The 20,540-nt window shown below is 46.3% G+C and overlaps 1 protein-coding gene and 1 long non-coding RNA gene across 2 annotated transcripts; both read left to right on the top strand.

Moving 5' to 3' along the window:
* Positions 1–5,379: 5,379 nt before the first annotated feature.
* On the top strand, positions 5,380–11,932 carry LOC142905409 (uncharacterized). The gene is made up of 4 exons (XR_012929568.1): positions 5,380–6,417; positions 8,612–8,785; positions 10,930–11,071; positions 11,814–11,932. It is a non-coding gene; the product is annotated as an uncharacterized LOC142905409 (long non-coding RNA).
* Positions 11,933–11,960: 28 nt separating this feature from the next.
* LOC142905374 (uncharacterized) lies at positions 11,961–18,817 on the top strand. The gene is made up of 7 exons (XM_076051879.1): positions 11,961–12,634; positions 13,472–13,602; positions 14,360–14,549; positions 15,639–15,784; positions 16,342–16,546; positions 17,465–17,604; positions 18,366–18,817. Exons 1-7 carry the CDS (start codon positions 12,501–12,503, stop codon positions 18,815–18,817), a joined length of 1,398 nt encoding a protein of 465 aa, XP_075907994.1. The 5' UTR covers positions 11,961–12,500.
* Positions 18,818–20,540: the final 1,723 nt, after the last annotated feature.

The raw sequence follows: 20,540 nt of genomic DNA, 5'->3' as shown, positions 1-20,540 counted from the left end.
AAGAATTCCAGCGGTTTGGGTTAAAACAACACGCGCGTGTCCACTGTGATGCTGTGAATATATCTGTAGCACGCAGGGCGCGTGGGAAAGTGCAGTCAGACTCGTGGCTGTGAATCTCTCGTTTAAGAAGGGAGAGACGCTTTTGACTTTTAACCTTTGACTTGAAATCATGGCGTACGGCCACAAGGCATCAATCATCGTAATCGTCCGTTATCTACCCACCACTGAATTAAGGTGTCCCCAAGCTGTCGTCATCTCTCACAGCTCTGCGATGCAATGATAATGGCTATAGGTCCGGCGCAGGCGAGCTGATCTTCATGCAAATCCTCATGCGCGAAAGCTCGCAGGATTTATAAATTGTGCGACCGTGAGAGATTAAGGAGCGCCATGGGGAAGGCTTTCATTCAACAGTGGATAGATCATGGCAGCTCATGATTGATGATGATAATAAATTAGATAAGTCCTCTTGAGATTACATACTGATTTTGAAACATCTTAAGTGAACAGAAGAAACGTTACTACCTATGTATATTGATCTCCTTTCGCATCGTACAAAGCAAACCGTGTTCATCGAAGGTTACAGTATTATTTATTTTAGCACTTTATTAGTAGTTACAGAAGCGATAAATTTATCTGGGTGGTTACCAGCAAATAGCAACATGCAGTTCGGGCCCATTTTTATTCCAACTCTTCGAGAGCAATATATTTAAACGCTCACGAGATAACTTGGCCTGATAACTACGAAAAGTTAGGAGTGCAGAGCGAGCTTCGAGAATCTCGTCAGGGGCTGTACAGTACACAATTTAAAATCGTCGACGCTCCCTCCACCTTTGCTCTGGGACATTTTCATCCCAGCAGTGGCCGTGTTTGTCCACGTGTGTGCGTGTGTGTGCCCCAACACGCGCGCGTGTTTTCAGACTGTATTCTCTACTTGTTGCGCTGCCTCGTCCGCCCGTTTTGGACACAATCCTTCTTGCTAGAAATGAACCACGATACTTTTCTGACCTGGTCAAGTAGCATAAACCATCAAGCGAACTCCGGTCATCCTCGCAGCAGAGGCGGCTTTTGGCTGGCCATCAAACAAACGGTCACCACAACGCGCGCTTTTAGATGCACTTCTGCGGCCGTCTGGAACGCTCTATGCACTGTTAAAACATTTGGATTGAAAACTAATTTCTTTAGAACTGCCTTTTGTGTTTAGTTGTCTTCCGCCGCACCTCTAATTCGCATGGTTGGATACGTACGGTGCAAAAGAAGCTCAACATACATCACTATATACGGAAATACTATACAGTACACTATACTACTATACACTACACCACTTTAGTGTATTAAAAACTCTTTTATTTATAACTTATTTTCGTGCTTAGTTTGTTCTCCTTCCCCCGCATCTCCGATTAGTACGTTTGGCTACGTACTAACACCGTTTTGAGACTAGGCTCTGGTCTAACACCGTTTTGAGACGAGGCTCAAAAGAAAGCTGTCTCCGGTGTGGACCAATAAGTTTCAAAGACAATGCATCATATTATCAGAGTAAGTTATTTGTTTGCATTCTGAACACAAGTATTGTGGTTAATGCAGACATGATTCCTTGTACAAGGTTTCAGTTTGGTGTTTTAACATCTTAACACTTGTTTTGTTGCCAGAAAAAAGGGGAAACCTATTCTCAAACATACATAATCAAATTTTGATTTAAAGCTTTCGTGACTGCAATGATTCATCTTCTTTGGTTCTTTCGGTAAAGTCACGTAGAATGAGAATAAAATAATAAACTGATAAAATAATATTATATATTATTGTGTTATTTTATTTTATCAGTTTATTATTTTATTCTCATTCTACGTGACTTTACCGAAAGAACCAAAGAAGATACATAATCAAGTCGTTGGGCGTCAAACGTGTCAACGCGCTGACTGGACGATGTGAAAGGAATGTTGCTGAACCGAATGGATTTCCATCCTCCTATTACCGAGCCTCATCACTGCTCCCACGGCAGAGCGTGCCCCCGCTGGGATGGGACCCTTACCAAGGAGCACGCGGTCCGCTTTGAACCGCATCCAAACATAACACGGCAGGTGTGGCAAACCACCCGTGCGTGACACCGGTGGGAGATGAAAAGCGCCCCCCCACCCCGCTACCCTTCCACACTGCGATCGTGGTTGTCAGAGCCAAAAACCACGAAACGCACCGTTCAGTAATGCCCGCGCCCCGCTCAATCGCCAACAGCGTCTCAGACATTCACAAACATCGCTCCCGTATCCCGCGACTGGCTCAGCAGCAGCATCGACCTCAACATAAATACAGCAATGCTGTCAGGTGTGGTTGGGCGGGGGGAACAGTACGCACAGAGTGGTTGCAACAAATGAACCACAATACCTCGCTGATCTCGTCGAAGAGCATAACCCATCAGGCAAACTCCGGTCATCCTCGCCATTGAGCAAAGACGGTCACTGCATCGCGTGGCGCTTTCAGATGCGCTTCTGCATCAGTCTGGAACGCTCTTCCTTCCGATATTAGGAAGCCACTGTAGCTATGCTATTTTAAATATAGATTGAAAACTCATTTCTTTCGAACTGGTTTTTGTGTTTAGTTTATTGTCCTTCTCCCACACCTCCGATTAGCCACGGTTGGCCACATACAGTACGCAAGAAGATCAACAACAACAACAAGTGTTTGTGGTCACTGCAATGGTGTTTGAACTTCTGTGGTTCAAAGGGACATTTGGTGGTGCAGGGCCGACCCCAGCATGTCCTTTAGAGCCAGCGCAGCTGCTAATCACGCAAGCATACGAACAAGGAAGCCGCAGCCTCATTTTGACTCGCAGTCCAAGCTCAGCGTACAAGTTCTACGTGATTTTGAGCTGAGACACACGCTTCGTGTTTGGCACTGTGTCTATTTGCACGAGCCAGTGACAAGCTCTCACAATAAACAGGAAAGTTAAATAAACGTTGGTACCCTGGGGCCAGCGATAGCGTCCAATAAACAAGCACGACGTTTATCTCTCCCTTATTCGCATCAATATCCAGACACAATAGGTCAGACGTCAGCAGAAATAAAGCTTTGCGTGCAGAGCACAACATTTTTTGTGAGCTCACACGCAAAAAAACAAAGATACTCTTCTAAGCTAAAGTTAGATTATTGGGGAAAACGGCCATTGAGTGCCTCTTTGGGCCGGATTGAACATGGAACGTTTGGGTCATTGCCTTCCTGTTGTAAGAATGACCAGTACTCCGTTTAGGCTGAGTCACGTAGAGGAGGCCAATGTCATCCAGAAATACCAAAGTCCCTTATGTGCTAGACCAAAAAATAGAACCAAACATTGATGCAAATGCAACGGCGTACAGTATTATAACGTCACTGCTCTACAAACTCTCACACAAACGTTGTGGTCCCTTACAAAGATAAAGATCCCCAGTATAGCCTGAACATAATGTTGGGTCAAGTTCTGTTAGCGAGCACCTATCAAGAACGGCACGGCACGGAACATGTGGGTGGCCAGCACCACGCCCGGTCGCCTTTGTCTCCCTAGTGGCGATGTTTATATCCCTCACCAGATGCTCATTTAAGGCCGAGTCGACCTAAGGTCTGTTCTGATAAATAAATTGTCACTGGTGTTGGCCGTGAGCGGGAATTGAACTCAGGTCTCCGGGTTCGCAGTGCAGCGCGCTAACCGCTACACTACCACTTCCCACTCACCCAGTAACACTCACCCAAGAGGATTGCTACCCGTCCGGAATTGAGCCAGTCAGTCATGGGATTTGACATGTGTTCGGGTGGCAGCAGGAATGGATTTGTGCTGACAACCGGCACACGTATTGCGTTGTATGTATGTTGAACATTTTTCGCACCGTACATAGGCAAACGTGATAATTGGAGGTGCTGAACTTGTATGACAATTTACAGCACAGTTTTGACAGAACCAGTCCGGCTGAGAAACTGGTCTGCAGGGTTTGGTCTGCGATAAAGGTGGCAAACCGAGCTTGCGACTGATGGAATCCATGACGGAGGATCCAACTCGGGTGGATATTTTTTTTGTAGCACAATGCACGAACGACTGCACCAGAGCCACCACTCCTAACGAACACACACGCAGAGGGACAGCGATGTTTGGAAGAAATTTTAAAGAATCCACAGCTTTTGCAGAAAGTCAGCTGGTGTTGTTGTTGGCCGAGTGGGAATCACTGAAGGCCTGCATTAGGCCAATGACTTCCTCTTGAGATTAGACAGCAGAGCCCTGCCAGCCTCTTGTATTTTATGCAATGTTTGGACACTGACACAGAGCACTTCGCTTTGTTCACGCGGCCAACACTGCACGTGCGCTTGGGACTGCCGTTATCATAACACATCAACGGAACACCCCCCCCCCCACAAACTATAAAGAATGTGATAAGAATGGTAAGCTTTGCTTGTAAATGCGCAGCTCTGCAATTACCTGCTCACGCCACTGCTGGCTGAAGGGTGTCCAACTACAGATAGCTCTATAGAGCTACTCCAGAGGGTGTTTTGGTCTACTCTTCCACACCGGCCAGTACGTCTTGGAAGAGGTAGAACTACACACACTTTACTCCACCACACGCGACCTGCCGATCGACCCTGGAATACACATTTATAAACTAGACTAAACTATGTTTATTTTACCAGGTAAGGCCCACTGAGCTAGATAGCTCTTTTTTTCCGAAGTGACCTGGTCACAAATGATAGACCAACAAAGTGGTTAATCACGTGGAAATTTATAGCAGTCAAATACTCTAAACGCTTGTTTCTAAATGTGGAGGGAAAAACCGGAGGACCCGCAGAAAAATCCATGCAACCACGGGGAGAGAGACACGCAAACTCCAAATATACAGCAGGCGTCATGGTCGGGATCAAACCCACGACCTCCTGTATACCAGGCGAGGTAGTTACCATCTCATAGCCACCGTGATGATGATGATGATGAGAGAAGGGGTGATATGGGAGGCTATATAGAGGACTAAGATAGACGGCCAGTAAGATTGGGAGAGTAGCGAGGAGTCGTGACTAGAGGCAGGAGACGACGGGGAAGGCAGAGAGTACACAGTGGACGATGTAAATTGTGATCCACTCGTGAAATGTCCCGTTTAGCCGAAGTCAGTGGCCTCTTTTCAGTCCAGACACTTCCCTTTATGTAAAGTATCATAAACTATCTAAACTAAGCGAACGATTTGCAAAACAACAACAAAAATTGGAAAGACATCTACACCACACCATTATTCTGCACACCAAACAGCCGCTTGGGACGTTAATCTTACAGCACTAAACAATTCAACAGACATCCTCTTCCTAAGTTTTGCTCATTTAGAACATCTATGAAGATAGCGAAATGTTTTAAATTGTGACTGACTCTTACAACCGTGCTCATTTTAACAACCGTGACATTTACACATACAGTATATTGCAAGTTAGATCGTACCGTTTTGTTGCCAACTGCTTTGCATTGTGGACCCGCGTTCAGCGATTGTGAAGACAAGGCTTAAGAGGTTTTTTGGGTTAGATCGCGTAAATATTAAACCCGCAACCACCCGACACAGCAAATTAGTAAGGGTTGCAACGTAAACAGAATGTGGCCAATTCGTTACTGGTACAGCACACCGGTGTGTTGGAGAGCAAATACAGAACATTTACAATCCGAGTACGACGTTTCGCCAGTCATTACAACTAGCTTCGTCAGGCGACAGCCAGATCTGTGGAGAAATTCTATTTTGTTCTTTAAATAGACGGATAGATGTGATGATATCTTGTGATGTGCAAAGGAGGGGGAGATGAAAACATGAATTATAATGGCTATCCGTTGCCGGTTGGGTTATTCATATGGTAATCAGCGTACATTATGCATGCACATAGTTGCGACTTTAACGCCACATGCATATTTACAAGGTCTAACCCAAAAAACCTATATTACAGATATTGGCCGCAAAAGCCTACGTGTTAAACCAAAGCTTAATGGAGCATATTCTTGGTTCTTTCGGTAAAGTCACGTAGACGGAAAACAATGAAATAATACAAATATATTTTTGTTTTATTGTGAAATAATAAAAATATTTTTTTTATTTTATTGTTTCCCTTCTACGTGACTTTACCGAAAGAACCAAGAATATTAATTCCTGCAGTCGCGAAAGCTTGAAATCAAAACTTAATAGAGCAGTGAGCGGGCAGGATGTAGGGGGCGGGGCCAGCGTGGAGTGGGCGTGGCCTGCGGATGTGAGACGTCATAAATTTAGCACCCGCCCCCCACACGTGATCAAGCTCAACGGTGACGGCAAGCAATCATCACGCGCGCGCTGCTCGTCCACGTTATTGCTGGTTGACAAAACGGAAGCCTGTTGCTTGTCGAGGGCGGATCAAGAGTTTTAAACATGAAGCAAGGATTAATAATGAGGCTTCTCCGGGCCTACCTAAGTACTCTCTAACTTTCTATCCTCATCTTCATGTGTTTCTCTAAGTACAGTACATGCATTTCGACGTCTGTGTCTCTCTATCTCAGTGTATTTGTGTGCATGTGTTTGTCTCTGAGTGTCTCCATGTCTGTATTTATCTGTGTATCCGTGTCTTTGTGTGTGTATGCATCTCTGGGTGTGTTATGCTTATTTTTGTGTCTTTATGTATGTGGATGATTTGTGTCTCCATGTTTGTGTGTCGATGTTTATTCGCGGATAATGTTTTTTTTCACATGACTCCTCTTTTCCTCAAAATTCACGGATAATAAGGTTCCATTCCACAAAAATGTATAGAATAATCCGCAGATAATCCTAGATAATGGGCGTGGCCTGCGGGTATGTGACGTCACATAATTAAGCCCCGCCCCTCGCACGTGATCTCACTTCACGGTGACGACACGCAATATCGTAATAACGCACGCTGCTAGTCCACGTTATTCCTGGTTGACAAAACGGGAGCCTGTTGCGTGTCGAGGGGTTTATTAAGGGGTTTCTCAGGGCCTACACACATACCGGCGCGCGTGTGTTTGTGTGTGCACAAGTGTCTGGCCATGAAAACCACTGATAATGTTGCGTTACCTACAACATAACAGAGTGTCTGCACACACTCAATGTTGCTCAACCATATATCTCTCGTGTGTCTCAGTGCTTCCGTCTATATGTGTCTCTCTACATCTCTGTCTTTGTACTTTACCTTCCTCTCCTTATTTCTACGTGTGTTTCTGAGTCTAGTACCTGCATGTTGCTCAACCATATATCTCTTAGGTGTCTCAGTGCTTCTGTCTATATGTCTCTCGCCATCTCTGTCTTTGTACTTTACCTTTCTCTACTTATCTCTATGTGTGTCTCTAAGTCCAGTACCTGCATCTCGGTGTCTGTTTGTGTCTCTCGATCTCTGTATTGGTGTGCTTGTGTGTGTCTCTGAATGTCTCCATGTTTCTGTTTGTCTCTATATTTCTCCGTGTATCCATGTCGTGTGTTTATTATGCATGTTTCAGTGGGTATGTTCTGTCTGTTTTTGTGTCTTTACGTATTTTCGCGTGTGTCCATGTTTGTGTATCTGGATAATATGATGTATGTTTCACGTGACTCTTATCCGCAAAATTCACGGATAATAGGGTTACATAATACGATGTACTCTTGGATTCCTTCCATTCCTTGGCTGCTACACCACTAATATTTTCGACCTTCCGTAATTTCTTATGGTGACAGGTCCTGCCAAAGCCCACCAAATTGTTGTAATTAGTTGCATATGGGTGCCCGACCCTATGCATATCAGTAATCACATTCTGGAAAATACCAATTAATTTCAATTACCCATGAACCTGACGTTTTTACACTATGAAAAGGCATTCTACTCAGAAATATCAATATGCATATTCGGAGGGAAATCAGACAAGCTGACACTTTTCCCAGAATTATTCACAGTGAAATTAGGAAAATATAATTTAATTGGAGAAACATACACATACAGTAGAACCCCACTTAACGACCACCCCGGTTGACAACTAACGACGGACCTCCATAGAGCCCATTGTGTATTGTATAGTGTAGTGTATAGTAGTGGAGTGTATAGTAGTGTAGGGCCTCCATAGAGCCCAATGTGTTCGCTTACCGACCATTCCTTTGTCAACGATGGGCGTACGACGAGCACGCGACTGCTCATTTCGGCCAATCGGCAAGCTTCAAAGTGATCTGACCAGGCCTCGGCCAATCAGTGATGTCTATTCATGAGCATTGGGAATTGTTTACATTTGGTGTTGGCTGCCTTTGAAGTGGAAACATATCTTTTGAATTCTTGGTGTACTTTATTTCCTATACTCGCTTCACGACCAAATCACTTAACAACCGGTTTCATAGAACCAATTACCGTCGTTAAGAGGGCTTCTATTGTTTTTATTAATGGAGAAAATATAAACCATCTCGTCATAAGAATGTGTAATAGCCTCCTTTGGCTCAGGGCTGTAAACGGGAGATGATCACTGCCCCAATTCTCATTTTAGCAGGAACTCAGTTTGGCCCAACATTTCTCATTCTCAGAGATGTTATTTTGAAAAATAACCACCTAAAACTATGTCGCAAAAAAAACTGCTGTATTTATGCTACTCACCACTTTTTTATAACTAACCCTATCCTTCCCTTCTCTATGGCTGCAGGATTCCCGCTTAGCACGGAACTGGAACCAAAGAATGTGCACATTGTTAAGACATATGTAATTATGGAGCAATATATCGGCTGGGGGCTGCATTTCGTACAGCGTGGAGAATATATACAACTGGTTTCACTTACTCCTGGAAGTTATGCTCAACGAAACGGAATACTGCAGCCAGGTAAGACACTGCACACATGCACGGGCCAAGCAAGTACTGCGATATGAGGTGTAGGGATGCCCATTATGTTTTTGATGTTTTTTTTAAAACAACAGTACATCAGACGTGGCCAAGTGGTTCAGAGGTCAGAACACTGAACTGAGAGCCTTTGAGATCCTGAATTCAGATCTGGGTTTCAGCTGCCTGTGACTAAAACAGGTTTGGTCTCAGCTCGGTCAACAATGATGACACGTTTGGTAACATCACGTGAAATTTGGTGTTAAAATTATTCTGATGAAATTCGAGCAGAGAGACGGATGGGGCAAGTTCTAATAGTGGGCACCTATGAAGAGTTGTACATTGGCGTGGTGAGCACCTCACCCAGCCACATTTGTATTCCCAATGCTGATGTTTACACAATGCACCAGGTGCTCATTTAAGATGGAATTGATCTCGGAAAGGCCCAGGACACCATTTAGATATCATTCATTACAGTTGATGTCACTGGATTTATGGTGCAGTGCGTAAATCCCTGCACCACTGCTCCAAACACGTGGCAATTTCCATTCACCACGACACTTGTGTGAGGCTATATATATTTCAAGGTCGTTGTTGTGTCCACACAACATCACCCGGTATTCACCACTAAGTGGCAGTGACATCACCACGGCGCCTGTGCCAGGCCAGATGCACTTTGAGGCCATGTAAAGTGTCGAAGGTTCGCTGACTGGAGGTCACCTGACACAACCAGGTGCCATGGTTTGACTGAGATACCTGGCAGATGCACCAGCTGACCTCCCTCCTGTGCCAACTTACCGCATTTTAGCTGCCTGGCACTCCGCTAGTAATTGTGAGCGTCGCTCCACTGCCCTCCGTTGTTGGTGGAGGGCGACTGCCTCCAACTGCCTGGGTAGCGTCCTTCATGAGCTTCCTCCAAAGAGGACGATCTTGACACCGCTGGTACCAGTCTTTGGCGAATCCACTCAGCTCCACATCAGCCCATCTATTTTCCAGCCCGTGTTGTGCCCGTTTAGCCCCCTCTATCTGGCCAAACAGAAGATGCTTAGGCATACAGTGGCTGGACATGTCAGCTACATGACCCAGCTAACGCAGCCTTACCTTCCAGAGGAGCTCACTGATAGAATTTGTAAGCTCCTCACACAATACAGCTTGGTTAAACGCAGGATGGATCATAGGCAGGCCAGCCTGAATTTTCTACCTGGCATAGATGTTCCATTAGAGGGATCCACGTTTCACAAGCATAGATAAGGGAGGGCATGACTAGCCGTCAAGCTTTGTGTAGAGCGATAGACCAGGACACTTCCACACAACAGTATGCAGGCAATGAAAAGATAATGCCGCCTAACTGATTCGGAGTGAGACCTCACCTGTCAAACCAGAGCTAGTCATAAGCATACTTCCCAGGTATGGAAAACTCTCCACTCTCTCCACAACTACTCCATCACCAGTGGGGAGTTGATGGGCTGAATTGTTTGATGGCACAAAATACCCAGGCAGATGCTTAGTTTCGGTGAGGCTGATGGTAAGACGTCATCTCTTAGTGGCACACTCCAGGTATAGCAGCAGTGCCTCCAACTCCTCTGAGTGAACAGCAATTACCCACGACAGCCTGGAACTTAAGAGCTTCCCATACCTCACCGCCACACTCCCCCACCGCCCTCATTATTTTGTTCAAAGAAAGTGCCACTCCTTGTGGTTTGGCAGTTTACTGCCCCGAGTGGAAAACAGTTCACTCATGATAACTGGAGCCAGAACCGATATACTGGACCTCGTGTATTCCACAGAGGTCCAGGTGGTACCCGTCCATATCCTGCCAAAGGAGTTGCAGCCGCACCTCTGCAATGATAATTTGAACATTCCACGTGGCCAATCGCAGCAATAACCTGTTCCTCGAGGAACCCCAAGATGGGGGGGGGGGGTGGGGTTAATTCCATCTCTGCCAAATGGAGTTTGGCCAGTAGGCGTCATAAACACTTGTCCTCTGGGGCCTCCAGCATGAGCTTATTTCAGTGTTTCCACCGTGGTGCTTGGTAGAACAAGTGCAGCCCCTCGCACACACATGTCCATACAAAGACGTACATACAAGCACATGCACAAACATGAGCTAATTAGCAGATGAACGTTGTGTCTGTTTCACTCCACAGGAGATGTGCTGTTCAAGGTGGGGAAGGCAAAATTGCTTGGCTTCAGACTCTTACACATCTCATCCATGGTGAACGCGATAAAGACTGGTACTGCTATACGCGTCACTGTGTACAGGAACTTCATCCCACTGCTGGGGCAATGGTACGTACGATGCATGCCAACAGACAGGACCCTGTGTCCGTTATATTTGTATTTTCTTGAAATAACAAGGACACATATACCAAGAAAAAGGAAACCCACTCCCAAATTTTAACAAATGAGCATTGCGGGAAAACTTACTCACCTGTTAACTGTGTCACCATGCTGTGCAGACATGTTATGCACCAAGCAGCCTCAGTATTGAATTGCACATTAACTGCAGTAGCATTGGATTTCACCATCCACAATTGGCTTGTGATTTCAGATGATGTCAGTGGTGTTTTCGCCTTACCCTTAGAATGTGTTTTTTTTCTTTTTGCATATAATCACTAACTTATGCATTTCATTCCCATGCTCACCTGTTTAGTATATTTGAATTTGAAATTATCGTAGCACTAGCGGAGGTTTTTAAATATTTTTTGGCATAGATATAAAATCCTTTTCTGTTGATTGTTCACGCAAGATAATCCTCCCTTGCACCATGAGCACCAAAACTGAAAGGTGGGCATTTCCTGAAAAGCGGGCATAGCCAAGTGCCAAATGTGTGGTTTGGATTAAAGGTAGGGTATTGGGAGGTCTCATACCTCCTGTCGATTTAGGAAATTGGTTAGGTTCATTGGGTAGACAAGTCCTCGTGGCTGCTTGGCTAGTTGATTGTGACTAGCTACTTGCCCGTTTTCTCCATTCTATTGCAAAGTTCAGCCTTTTGACATTCTTGCCACTTTTTTTTGTCGTGTGTTCACAGCACCACCAATACCACTGCTGCTGTTGCTGCTCCGGATGCTGGCCATGCGACCAGGGCAACAACGTGCTCGCGGTGCAGGGCGTCCCACTACCCGCTGGGGAAGAGTAAGTAGCAGACAGCATTGCCCACTCGAGGGAAGACGGGGTAGCCAAAATGTATTCATTAAACGTTGGAAACAATTTAATATATTTCTTATTATTATTTATTATCTTACCTCACTTAAACACAATATCAAAATATAGTCAATCATAGTGCGGAAAGAAGGAGGAAGATACATAGTTTGTCTTGTAATATGATGAGTGTGGATGGTAGAGCTCAGGTAACGGTCAACCTTGTGAATTGAGTCCTTGATATGAGCACAAGTATCAAGATGTGAAATTTATGAGAACTATGGCCGTGGTAGTACCTATACATTAATAATGAGGAAACGAATGAATGACAGAGGATTGCTGGCATGAATAAATGAGCGCCGCAACATCAATCAATCAAAGTGCTTCGTGGTGGATCCATTGAGCAGGGTTGGGGGCAGGAATTAGGTGACCTTCCCAAAGAAAATTCCAACTTTTACCAAAAGGTATTTTGAACATCGATGCAATCATTGCTCTGTGCTTGTGTTTCCAATACTGACCACTGTCCGTTTAATATCTCTCCACTCTTTCCCCCACAGTGTCCCCACGGAAACTGTCCATGCAGACCACTGGACCGTCTGCTCACAGCAAAGTGGTACTTCACGGGAACACCTGTGCAGACCATAATAAAAAGGAACAGTTTAAAAAAGACTTACAGGAGGAGCAGCAGCCACATCAGCAAAAGCAGAAAAAGTGAGTAAAAGCAAGCACAGTAAACAGTCTGCAGATGCGTTGCCACTGCAGCTGCACAAACGCACAATAAGCAGACACACGGCTAGCGGAGAGGGATTCTAGCACGGCACAATCAAGGGGCAGGTCGACGCCGCTGTCCAAACGGACGAGCTGGCCGTTGATCCACTGTGGGATGCCGTGAGCTGGGACAACTCGGACAGCCGTTCCAGCAGACACAGAGGAAAATTCGAGACGTCATGCCGGAATCAGACCAACCCTCCCATTGAGTTTTCATCCCTAGCCCATCTAGCGAGCGATAATGGTTGGTTTTCTCAGAGGAGAGAGAAATTGGTGAAGATCTGACATGATGGGCACAATAACACCTTAAACCCTTGATCAAAAGGGGGTGGTTGGTGAGCCATGACATTGCCAGAAACCCTGGAGAGTCAGGCCGCATTGTAGGTGAAGTAACGAGTGATGAACACAACGTAGGGATAAAAAATCGTCAAAGGGCTGCTACAAAGTGTTTTGAGGAATAGGTTAGCTTGCATAGTGATTATAACTTGGGAAAACCTCCAGCTCCATATGAATAGCAGTTGTGTACGGTTGTGTCATGGTTGTTGTGGATAGTGTAGGTTATTGAGTGGTTGTGGCTAGCTATGGTTCTTTACTGTAAGAATTGCGATAGCCTTTCTCACATAGTAAACGTAATTTATAGTGAACATAATTTATTACACTCTATTCAACTATGATAAACTGATAGTTGATTACAACTAGCTACTTTGCCCTTATTCTGTATTCTATTGTGGAGTTCAGCCTTTTGACATTCTTGCCGCTTATTGTTTCTTGTGTTCACAGCAAGGAACATGCTACCATGACAGCCGTGAGCACCACCACCAATGTCACTGCTGCTGCTCCGGATAATGGCCTCACCACCAGAGCAAGCACATCCCCACAGGCCAGGGAGTCCCATAACTCGCTGATGAAGAGTAAGTAGCAAACGGCATTGCCAACTCGGGGAAGGATGGGGCAGCCAGAATTAATTGATTAAACGTTTGAAACAATGATTTGACTGAAACAGTTTCAAAGTTGTTTCTGGCTGCACTGCGAATTATGAGCTGCGGCTAACATGAGTGGTGAGTTATATTTAGAACAGATTCCAGGTTGTATTTTGCACCCACCTGCAGTGACGAGCACAGTGACGAATGGTAAAATACTTCCGATGACTTTCGTGGCATGGGGGAGGTGTTGGTAATGGATTGACAAAGGGCTATATATTTCTTATTATTTATGATCTTACAACAGACTTAAACACAAGATCATAAGATAGTCAAACAGAGTGTGGAAAGAAGGAGGAAGATAGTTTGTCCTCTAATATAATGTGTGTGCATGGTAGAGCTCAGGAAACGGTCAACCTAGTAAATTGAGTCCTTGACATTAGCAGATGGATCAAGATATTAAATTTATGATAACTATGGCCGTGGTAATAACTATCCATTATTGTGAGGAAGCCAATGAACGACAGGATTGCTGGCATAAATCAATGAGCGCCGCAACATCAATCAATCAAAGTGCTTCGTCGTGGATCTATTGAGCAGGGTTGGGGGCAGGAATTAGGTGACCTTACCAAAGAAAATTTCAACGTTTGCCAAAAGGTATTTTGAACATCGATGCAATCATCGCTCTGTGCTTGTTTCCAATACTGACCACTGTCCGTTTAATCTCTCTCTGCTCTGTCTCCCACAGTGTCCCCTGGGAAAGACTTGCAGGAGCAGCAGCAGCCGCATCAGCTACAGCAGAAAAAAACAATTCAGCTTGAATTCATGCGCGTTGGTTACGAGCGGACTGTAGAAATTGTCATACCAGAGTCCAGGGTGGGGTCGACTCAGGGCACCTGCAAGGGACAGGAGGTGGAAAAGAAGGAAGTCCTCTCAGAGTGAGTAAAAGCAAGCACAGTGAACAATCTGCAGATGCTTTGCCACTGCAGCTGCACAAACGCACAATCAGCAGATACACGGCTAGCGGAGCGGGATGCTAGCACGGCACAATCAAGGGGCAGTTCGACGCCGCTGTCCAAACGGACGAGCTGGCCGGTGATCCACCGTGGGATGCCGTGAGCTGGGACAACTCAAACAGCCGTTCCAGCAGCAGTGACAGGGACATGAATGGTGCTGAGAGTGAGCTGGGATTGACGTATCGGGATGCTAGCACGGCACAATCAAGGGGCAGTTCGACGCCGCTGTCTAAACGGACGAGCTGGCCGGTGATCCACCGTGGGATGCCGTGAGCTGGGACAACTCAGACAGCCGTTCCAGCAGCAGTGACAGGGACATGAATGGTGCTGAGAGTGAGCTGGGATTGACGTATCTCTTTTGAAAGCTAGGCTGTGCTCACCTCAGCAGACACAGAGGCGAATTCGAGATGTCGTCCCGGAATCAGACCAACCCTCTCATTGAGTTTTCATCCCTAGCCTGTCTAGCGAGTGATAATGGTCTGGGTTTTCTCAGAGGAGAGAGAAATTGGTGAAGATCTGGCATGATGGGCACAATAACGCCTTAAACCCTTAATCAAACGGGGGTGGTTGGTGAGCCATGACATTGCCAGAAACCCTGGAGTCAGGCCGCAGTGCAGGTTAAGTAACGAGTGATGAACACAACGCAGGGATAAGCAATCGTTAAAGGGCTGCTGCAAAGTGTTTTGAGGAATAGCAGTCCACTTGCATCGTGATTACTGCTTGGGAAGACATTCAGCTACGTATGAATAACAGTTGTGTACGGTTGTGGCATGGTTGTTGTGGATAGTGGAGGTTATTGAGTGGTTGTGGCTATGCTTCTTTGTTGTAAGAATTGCGATAGCCTTTCTCACATGGTAAACATTATTTATGGTGAATATAATTTAATCCACTATAATCAACTATGATAAACTAATAGTTGATTACGACTAGCTACTTGCCCCTTATTCTGCATTCTAATGCAGAGTTCAGCCTTTTGACATTCTTGCCGCTTGTTGTTTCTTGTGTTCACAGCAAGGAAGATGCCACCACAACTGCCGTGAGCACCGCCACCACCACCACCACCACCAATGTCACCGCCGCTGCTCGGGATAATGACCCCGCCATCAGAGCATGCACGTGCCAACAGCCCAGGAAGTTCCACGACTCGCTGATAAAGAGTAAGAAGCAGATGGCATTGCCAACTGAGGGGAAAAGGGGGCAGCCAGAATGAATTAATTAATCGTCTGAAACAATTTTATATATATTTGTTATTATTTATGATCTTACAACACTTAAACACAAGATCAAAAGATAGTCAAGCAGAGTGTGGAAAGAAGGAGGAAGATACGTAGTTTGTCCTCTAATATAGTGTGTGTGTATGGTAGAGCTCAGAAAACGGTCAACCTAGTAAATTGAGTCCTTGACATTAGCAGAGGTATCAAGATATTACATTCATGACTATGGCCGTGGTAATAACTATCCATTATTGATGAGGAAGCCAATGAACAACAGGATGGCTGGCATGAATCAATGATCGTCACAGCATCAATCAATCAAAGTGCTTCGTCGTGGATCTTTTGAGAAGGGTTGGGGGCAGGAATTAGGTGACCTTACCAAAGAAAATTTTAACGTTTGCCAAAAGGTATTTTGAACATCGATGCAATCATCGCTCTGTGCTTGTGTTTCCAATACTGACCACTGTCTGTTTAATCTCTCTCTGCTCTGTCTCCCACAGTGTCCCCTGGGAAAGACTTGCAGGAGCAGCAGCAGCCGCATCAGCTACAGCAGAAAAAAACAATTCAGCTTGAATTCATGCGCGTTGGCTACGAGCGGACTGTGGAAATTGACATTCCAGAGTCCATGGTGGGGTCAACTCAGGGACAGAAGATGGAAAAGGAGGCGGTCACGGTGCAGTCCCGGAAGAAGGAAGTCCTCTCGGAGTGAGTAAAAGCAAGCACAGTGAAAAATCTGCAGATGCTTTGCCACTGCAGCTGAACAAACGCACAATCAGCAGACACACGGCTAGCGGAGCGGGATGCTAGCACGGCACAATCAAGGGGCAGGTCGACGCCGCTGTCCAAACGGACGAGTTGGCCATTGATCCACCGTGGGATGCCGTGAGCTGGGAGAACTCGGACAGCCGTTCCAGCAGCAGTGACAGGGACATAATGGTGCTGAGAGTGAGCTGGGATTGACGTATCTTTTGAAAGCAAGGCTGTGCTCACCTCAGCAGACACAGAGGCGAATTTGAGACGTCATGCCAGAATGAGACCAACCCTCCTATTGAGTTTTCATCCCTAGCCCTTCGAGCGAGTGATAATGGTCTGGGTTTTCTCAGAGGAGAGAGAAATTGGTGAAGATCTGACATGATGGGCACAATAACACCTTAAACCCTTGATCAAAAGGGGGTGGTTGGTGAGCCATGACATTGCCAGATACCCTGGAGAGTCAGGCCGCAGTGTAGGTGAAGTAATGAGTGATGAACACAACGCAGGGATAAACAATGGTTAAAGGGCTGCTGCAAAGTGTTTTGAGGAACAGAGGTCCACTTGCGTCATGATTACAGCTTGGGAAGACCTCCAGCTACATATGAATAACAGTTGTGTACGGTTGTGGCATGGTTGTTGTGGAGAGTGGAGGTTATTGAGTGGTTGTAGCTATGCTTCTTTGTTGTTAGAATTGCGATAGCCTTTCTCACATGGTAAACATAATTTATGGTAAACATTATTTATTCCACTATAATCAACTATGATAAACTAATAGTTGATTACGACTAGCTACTTGCCCCTTATTCTGCATTCTATTGCAGAGTTCAGCCTTTCGACATTCTTGCCGCTTGTTGTTTCTTGTGTTCACAGCAAGGAAGATGCCACCACGACTGCTGTGAGCGCCGCCACCACCACCACCAATGTCACCGCCGCTGCTCGTGATAATGACCCCGCCATCAGAGCATGCACGTGCCCACATCCCAGGGAGTTTCACGACTCGCTGATAGAGAGTAAGTAGCAGTCGGCATTGCCAACTCGGGGGGGGAGGGGGCAGCCAGACTGAATTAATTAATCGTTTGAAACAATATGATGGAAACAGTTGCAAAGTTGTTTCTGTGCTGCACTGTGAATTGAGCCACAGCTAACATGAGTGGTGAGTGATATTTAGGACAGATCCTGGGTTGCGTTGTGCACCCACCTGCAGTGAAAAGCACAGTGACGAAGAGTATAACCCTTCCCATGACTTTCGTGGCATGGGGGAGGTATTTTTCAATAAGTAATGGATTGACAAAGGGCTGTATATTTCTTATTACTTATCTTACAACACTTAAGCACAAGATCATAAGATAGTGCAACAGAGTGTGCAAAGAAGGATGAAGGTAGTTTGTCCTCTAATATGATGAGTGTGTATGGTCGAGCTCAGGAAACGGTCAACCAAGTAAATTGAGTCCTTGACATTAGCAGATGTATCCAGATGTAACATTTATGACAACTATGGCCGTGGTAATAACTATGCATTAGTGATGAGGAAGCCAATGAATGACAGGATGGCTTGCATGAATCAATGAGCGCCGCAGCATCAATCACTCAATCAAAGTGCTTCATGGTGGATCCATTGAGCAGGGTTGTGTAGGAATTAGGTAACCTTACCAAAGAAAATTCCAACGTTTACCAAAAGCTATTTTGAACATCGATGCAATCAACGCTCGGCGCTTGTGTTTCCAATATTGACCCCTGTCAGTTTCTTCCCTCTCTGCTCTGTCTACCACAGTGCCCGCTGTGAAGCTGTACGCACCAACCAGCAGGTGGACTCTCCAAAGCCACCTACTGTACAAGAGCAGCCGTGCAGTCCTCGAGCAACAGGATCTCAAAGAATATGCACAGTGGCAATATCAGCAGCAGCAGGAGCATATTCAGCGCAGCTCTTTGAGACAGGAGCGGGCACAGGAGCGGGCGCAGGAGCGGGCGCAGAAGCGGGCGCAGGAGCGGGCGCAGGAGCGGGCACAGGAGCGGGCGCAGGAGCCGGCGCAGGAGCCGTCGCAGGAGCGGACACAGGAGCCATCGCAGGAGCCGGCGCAGGAGCCGTCGCAGGAGCGGACACAGGAGCGGGCGCAGGAGCCGGCGCAGGAGCCGGCGCAGGGGCGGGCACAGGAGCCGATCGCCGCCAAGATCCACAAGAAGAGAGGCCTCTGGAAGCGACTTAGGACATTCTTCTGCTGTTGAATATAATTTTTTACAGAGACCTGTTCGCATCTGAAATGGATGTGGATACAGCCACATTTGTCGATGTGATTTGTAAATATTTTTCATAATGTATCAAGAGTTAAGATTATAATGTCCTTTTTTTTATTGAGGTACTGTTTGTTGCGAATGTAAATAAATATTCTGATTCTGACTTACCTGTGAGTCCTGATGCTGGCTTTATTGTCGGAAGGGGTGCAATCAGTCAACACAATTGTACACACGGGGCAGGCATGCACACGCACACATAAAGAGATACACGGGGCACGCGCGTACAAATACCCGCCATTCGCCACTAAGTGACGGTGATGTCACCACGCTGCCTGTGGTATGCCAGGTGCATTTTGAGTCCACGTGAAGTGTCGAAGGCTCACTGACAGTGGGTCATGGTATAGACTCAGGTACAATGGGTTGACTGAGATGACTGGCAGATGCACCACCTGTGCCCCCTGCTGTGCCATCTTTCTGTGTTTTAGCCGCCTGGCTCTCCGCTCGTCGTGAGCGTCGCTCCTTTTCCCTCTCTTGTTGTTGGAAGGCGACTGCATCCAACTGCCCAGTGGCGTCCTTCACGAGCCTCCTCCAGAGGCCGATCTTGACAAGTCCACTCAGCTCCAAAACTTCCTGTACTACATCGGTCCATCTCTTCTCTAACCCGTACCATGACCGTTAATCCCCCTTTATCCAGCAAAAAGAAGCCTGGTTAAGCCCATGATGGATCATAGGCAGGCCATCCTGAATCTTTCTAATCAGCGCAGATGTTCTATTAGAGGGGTCCACGTTTCACAAGCATAGAGAAGGGATGGAATGACTGTGGCAGAGAAGACCCAAAGGTTCGTGTGCAGCGACAGATCAGGGTTGGGATCAAACCCACGACCTTTTTGCATAGCAGACGAGGTAGTTGACATGTCGTCACCACAGCTGGAACTGCTAAACACCATTTTACGGTTTTGTTTTTCATGCTGTGAGACATGTTTCATGATTAATGTTATCTTCGCAAACATAGTTGTTGCCTGTACGAGTACCTGCATCTGTAAAACTATTAAAAGTGGGTGTAACCACGCTACACGTGTACCAGGCCTACGCCTTGTTTATTTTACTTAAAATGTAACGTATTCGCATCAAACTTGTAAAATGCACCAATTCTGTTATGAACGCTTTGTCGCGGAGTTTATTGGGCCAACATTTCTGGTCAACAGTGCCACAAAGTGTTCCATTGGTCCGTTTATTACATCGCGTTTCTGAAAACGTGTTTATTGACAGAATTGTCAGGACAGATCATAAGGAAAACATTGTTAAGAAACATTTATTTTATATGTGTTCACAGCGCAGGATTGTGATAAGGGTTCAGTAACTAAAAAGTGTATGGCCCCAAACAGCTCAAGGGGTCCTGGATGCATCATGGGTGGTGGGTAGGTGGTGGGGGGGTGATTCGTGGTTGGTGGGGGGTGGGTGAGTGGTGGGGGAGCGCCATCTACAGTGGGGATGTGTGGTGCCACAACAGCGAAGCCGCTCCGTCGAAACCGGGGCCGTTGCTGTGCTGCTGCGACCGAGAAGCCACCCGGCTCCCGTCACAGCACTTCCCCCGCCACCCTCCCCCCCCCTAAACACACACACACACTCAAGTAGGGCCTCATGGGGAGGGGGGGGGCACCTCTCCTGAGTTTTTACCCGAGAGGCCCCCTCATGGGGGTGCTCCACGGTTTCT

The sequence above is a fragment of the Petromyzon marinus genome, chromosome 53 (genome assembly GCF_048934315.1).
Source record: "Petromyzon marinus isolate PM22_M1 ecotype Great Lakes invasive population chromosome 53, UKy_Petmar_22M1.pri1.0, whole genome shotgun sequence".
Lineage (NCBI taxonomy): Eukaryota > Metazoa > Chordata > Hyperoartia > Petromyzontiformes > Petromyzontidae > Petromyzon > Petromyzon marinus.
The sequence above is the reverse complement of the archived record's forward strand: the minus strand, read 5'-3'. Positions and strand labels throughout refer to the sequence as shown.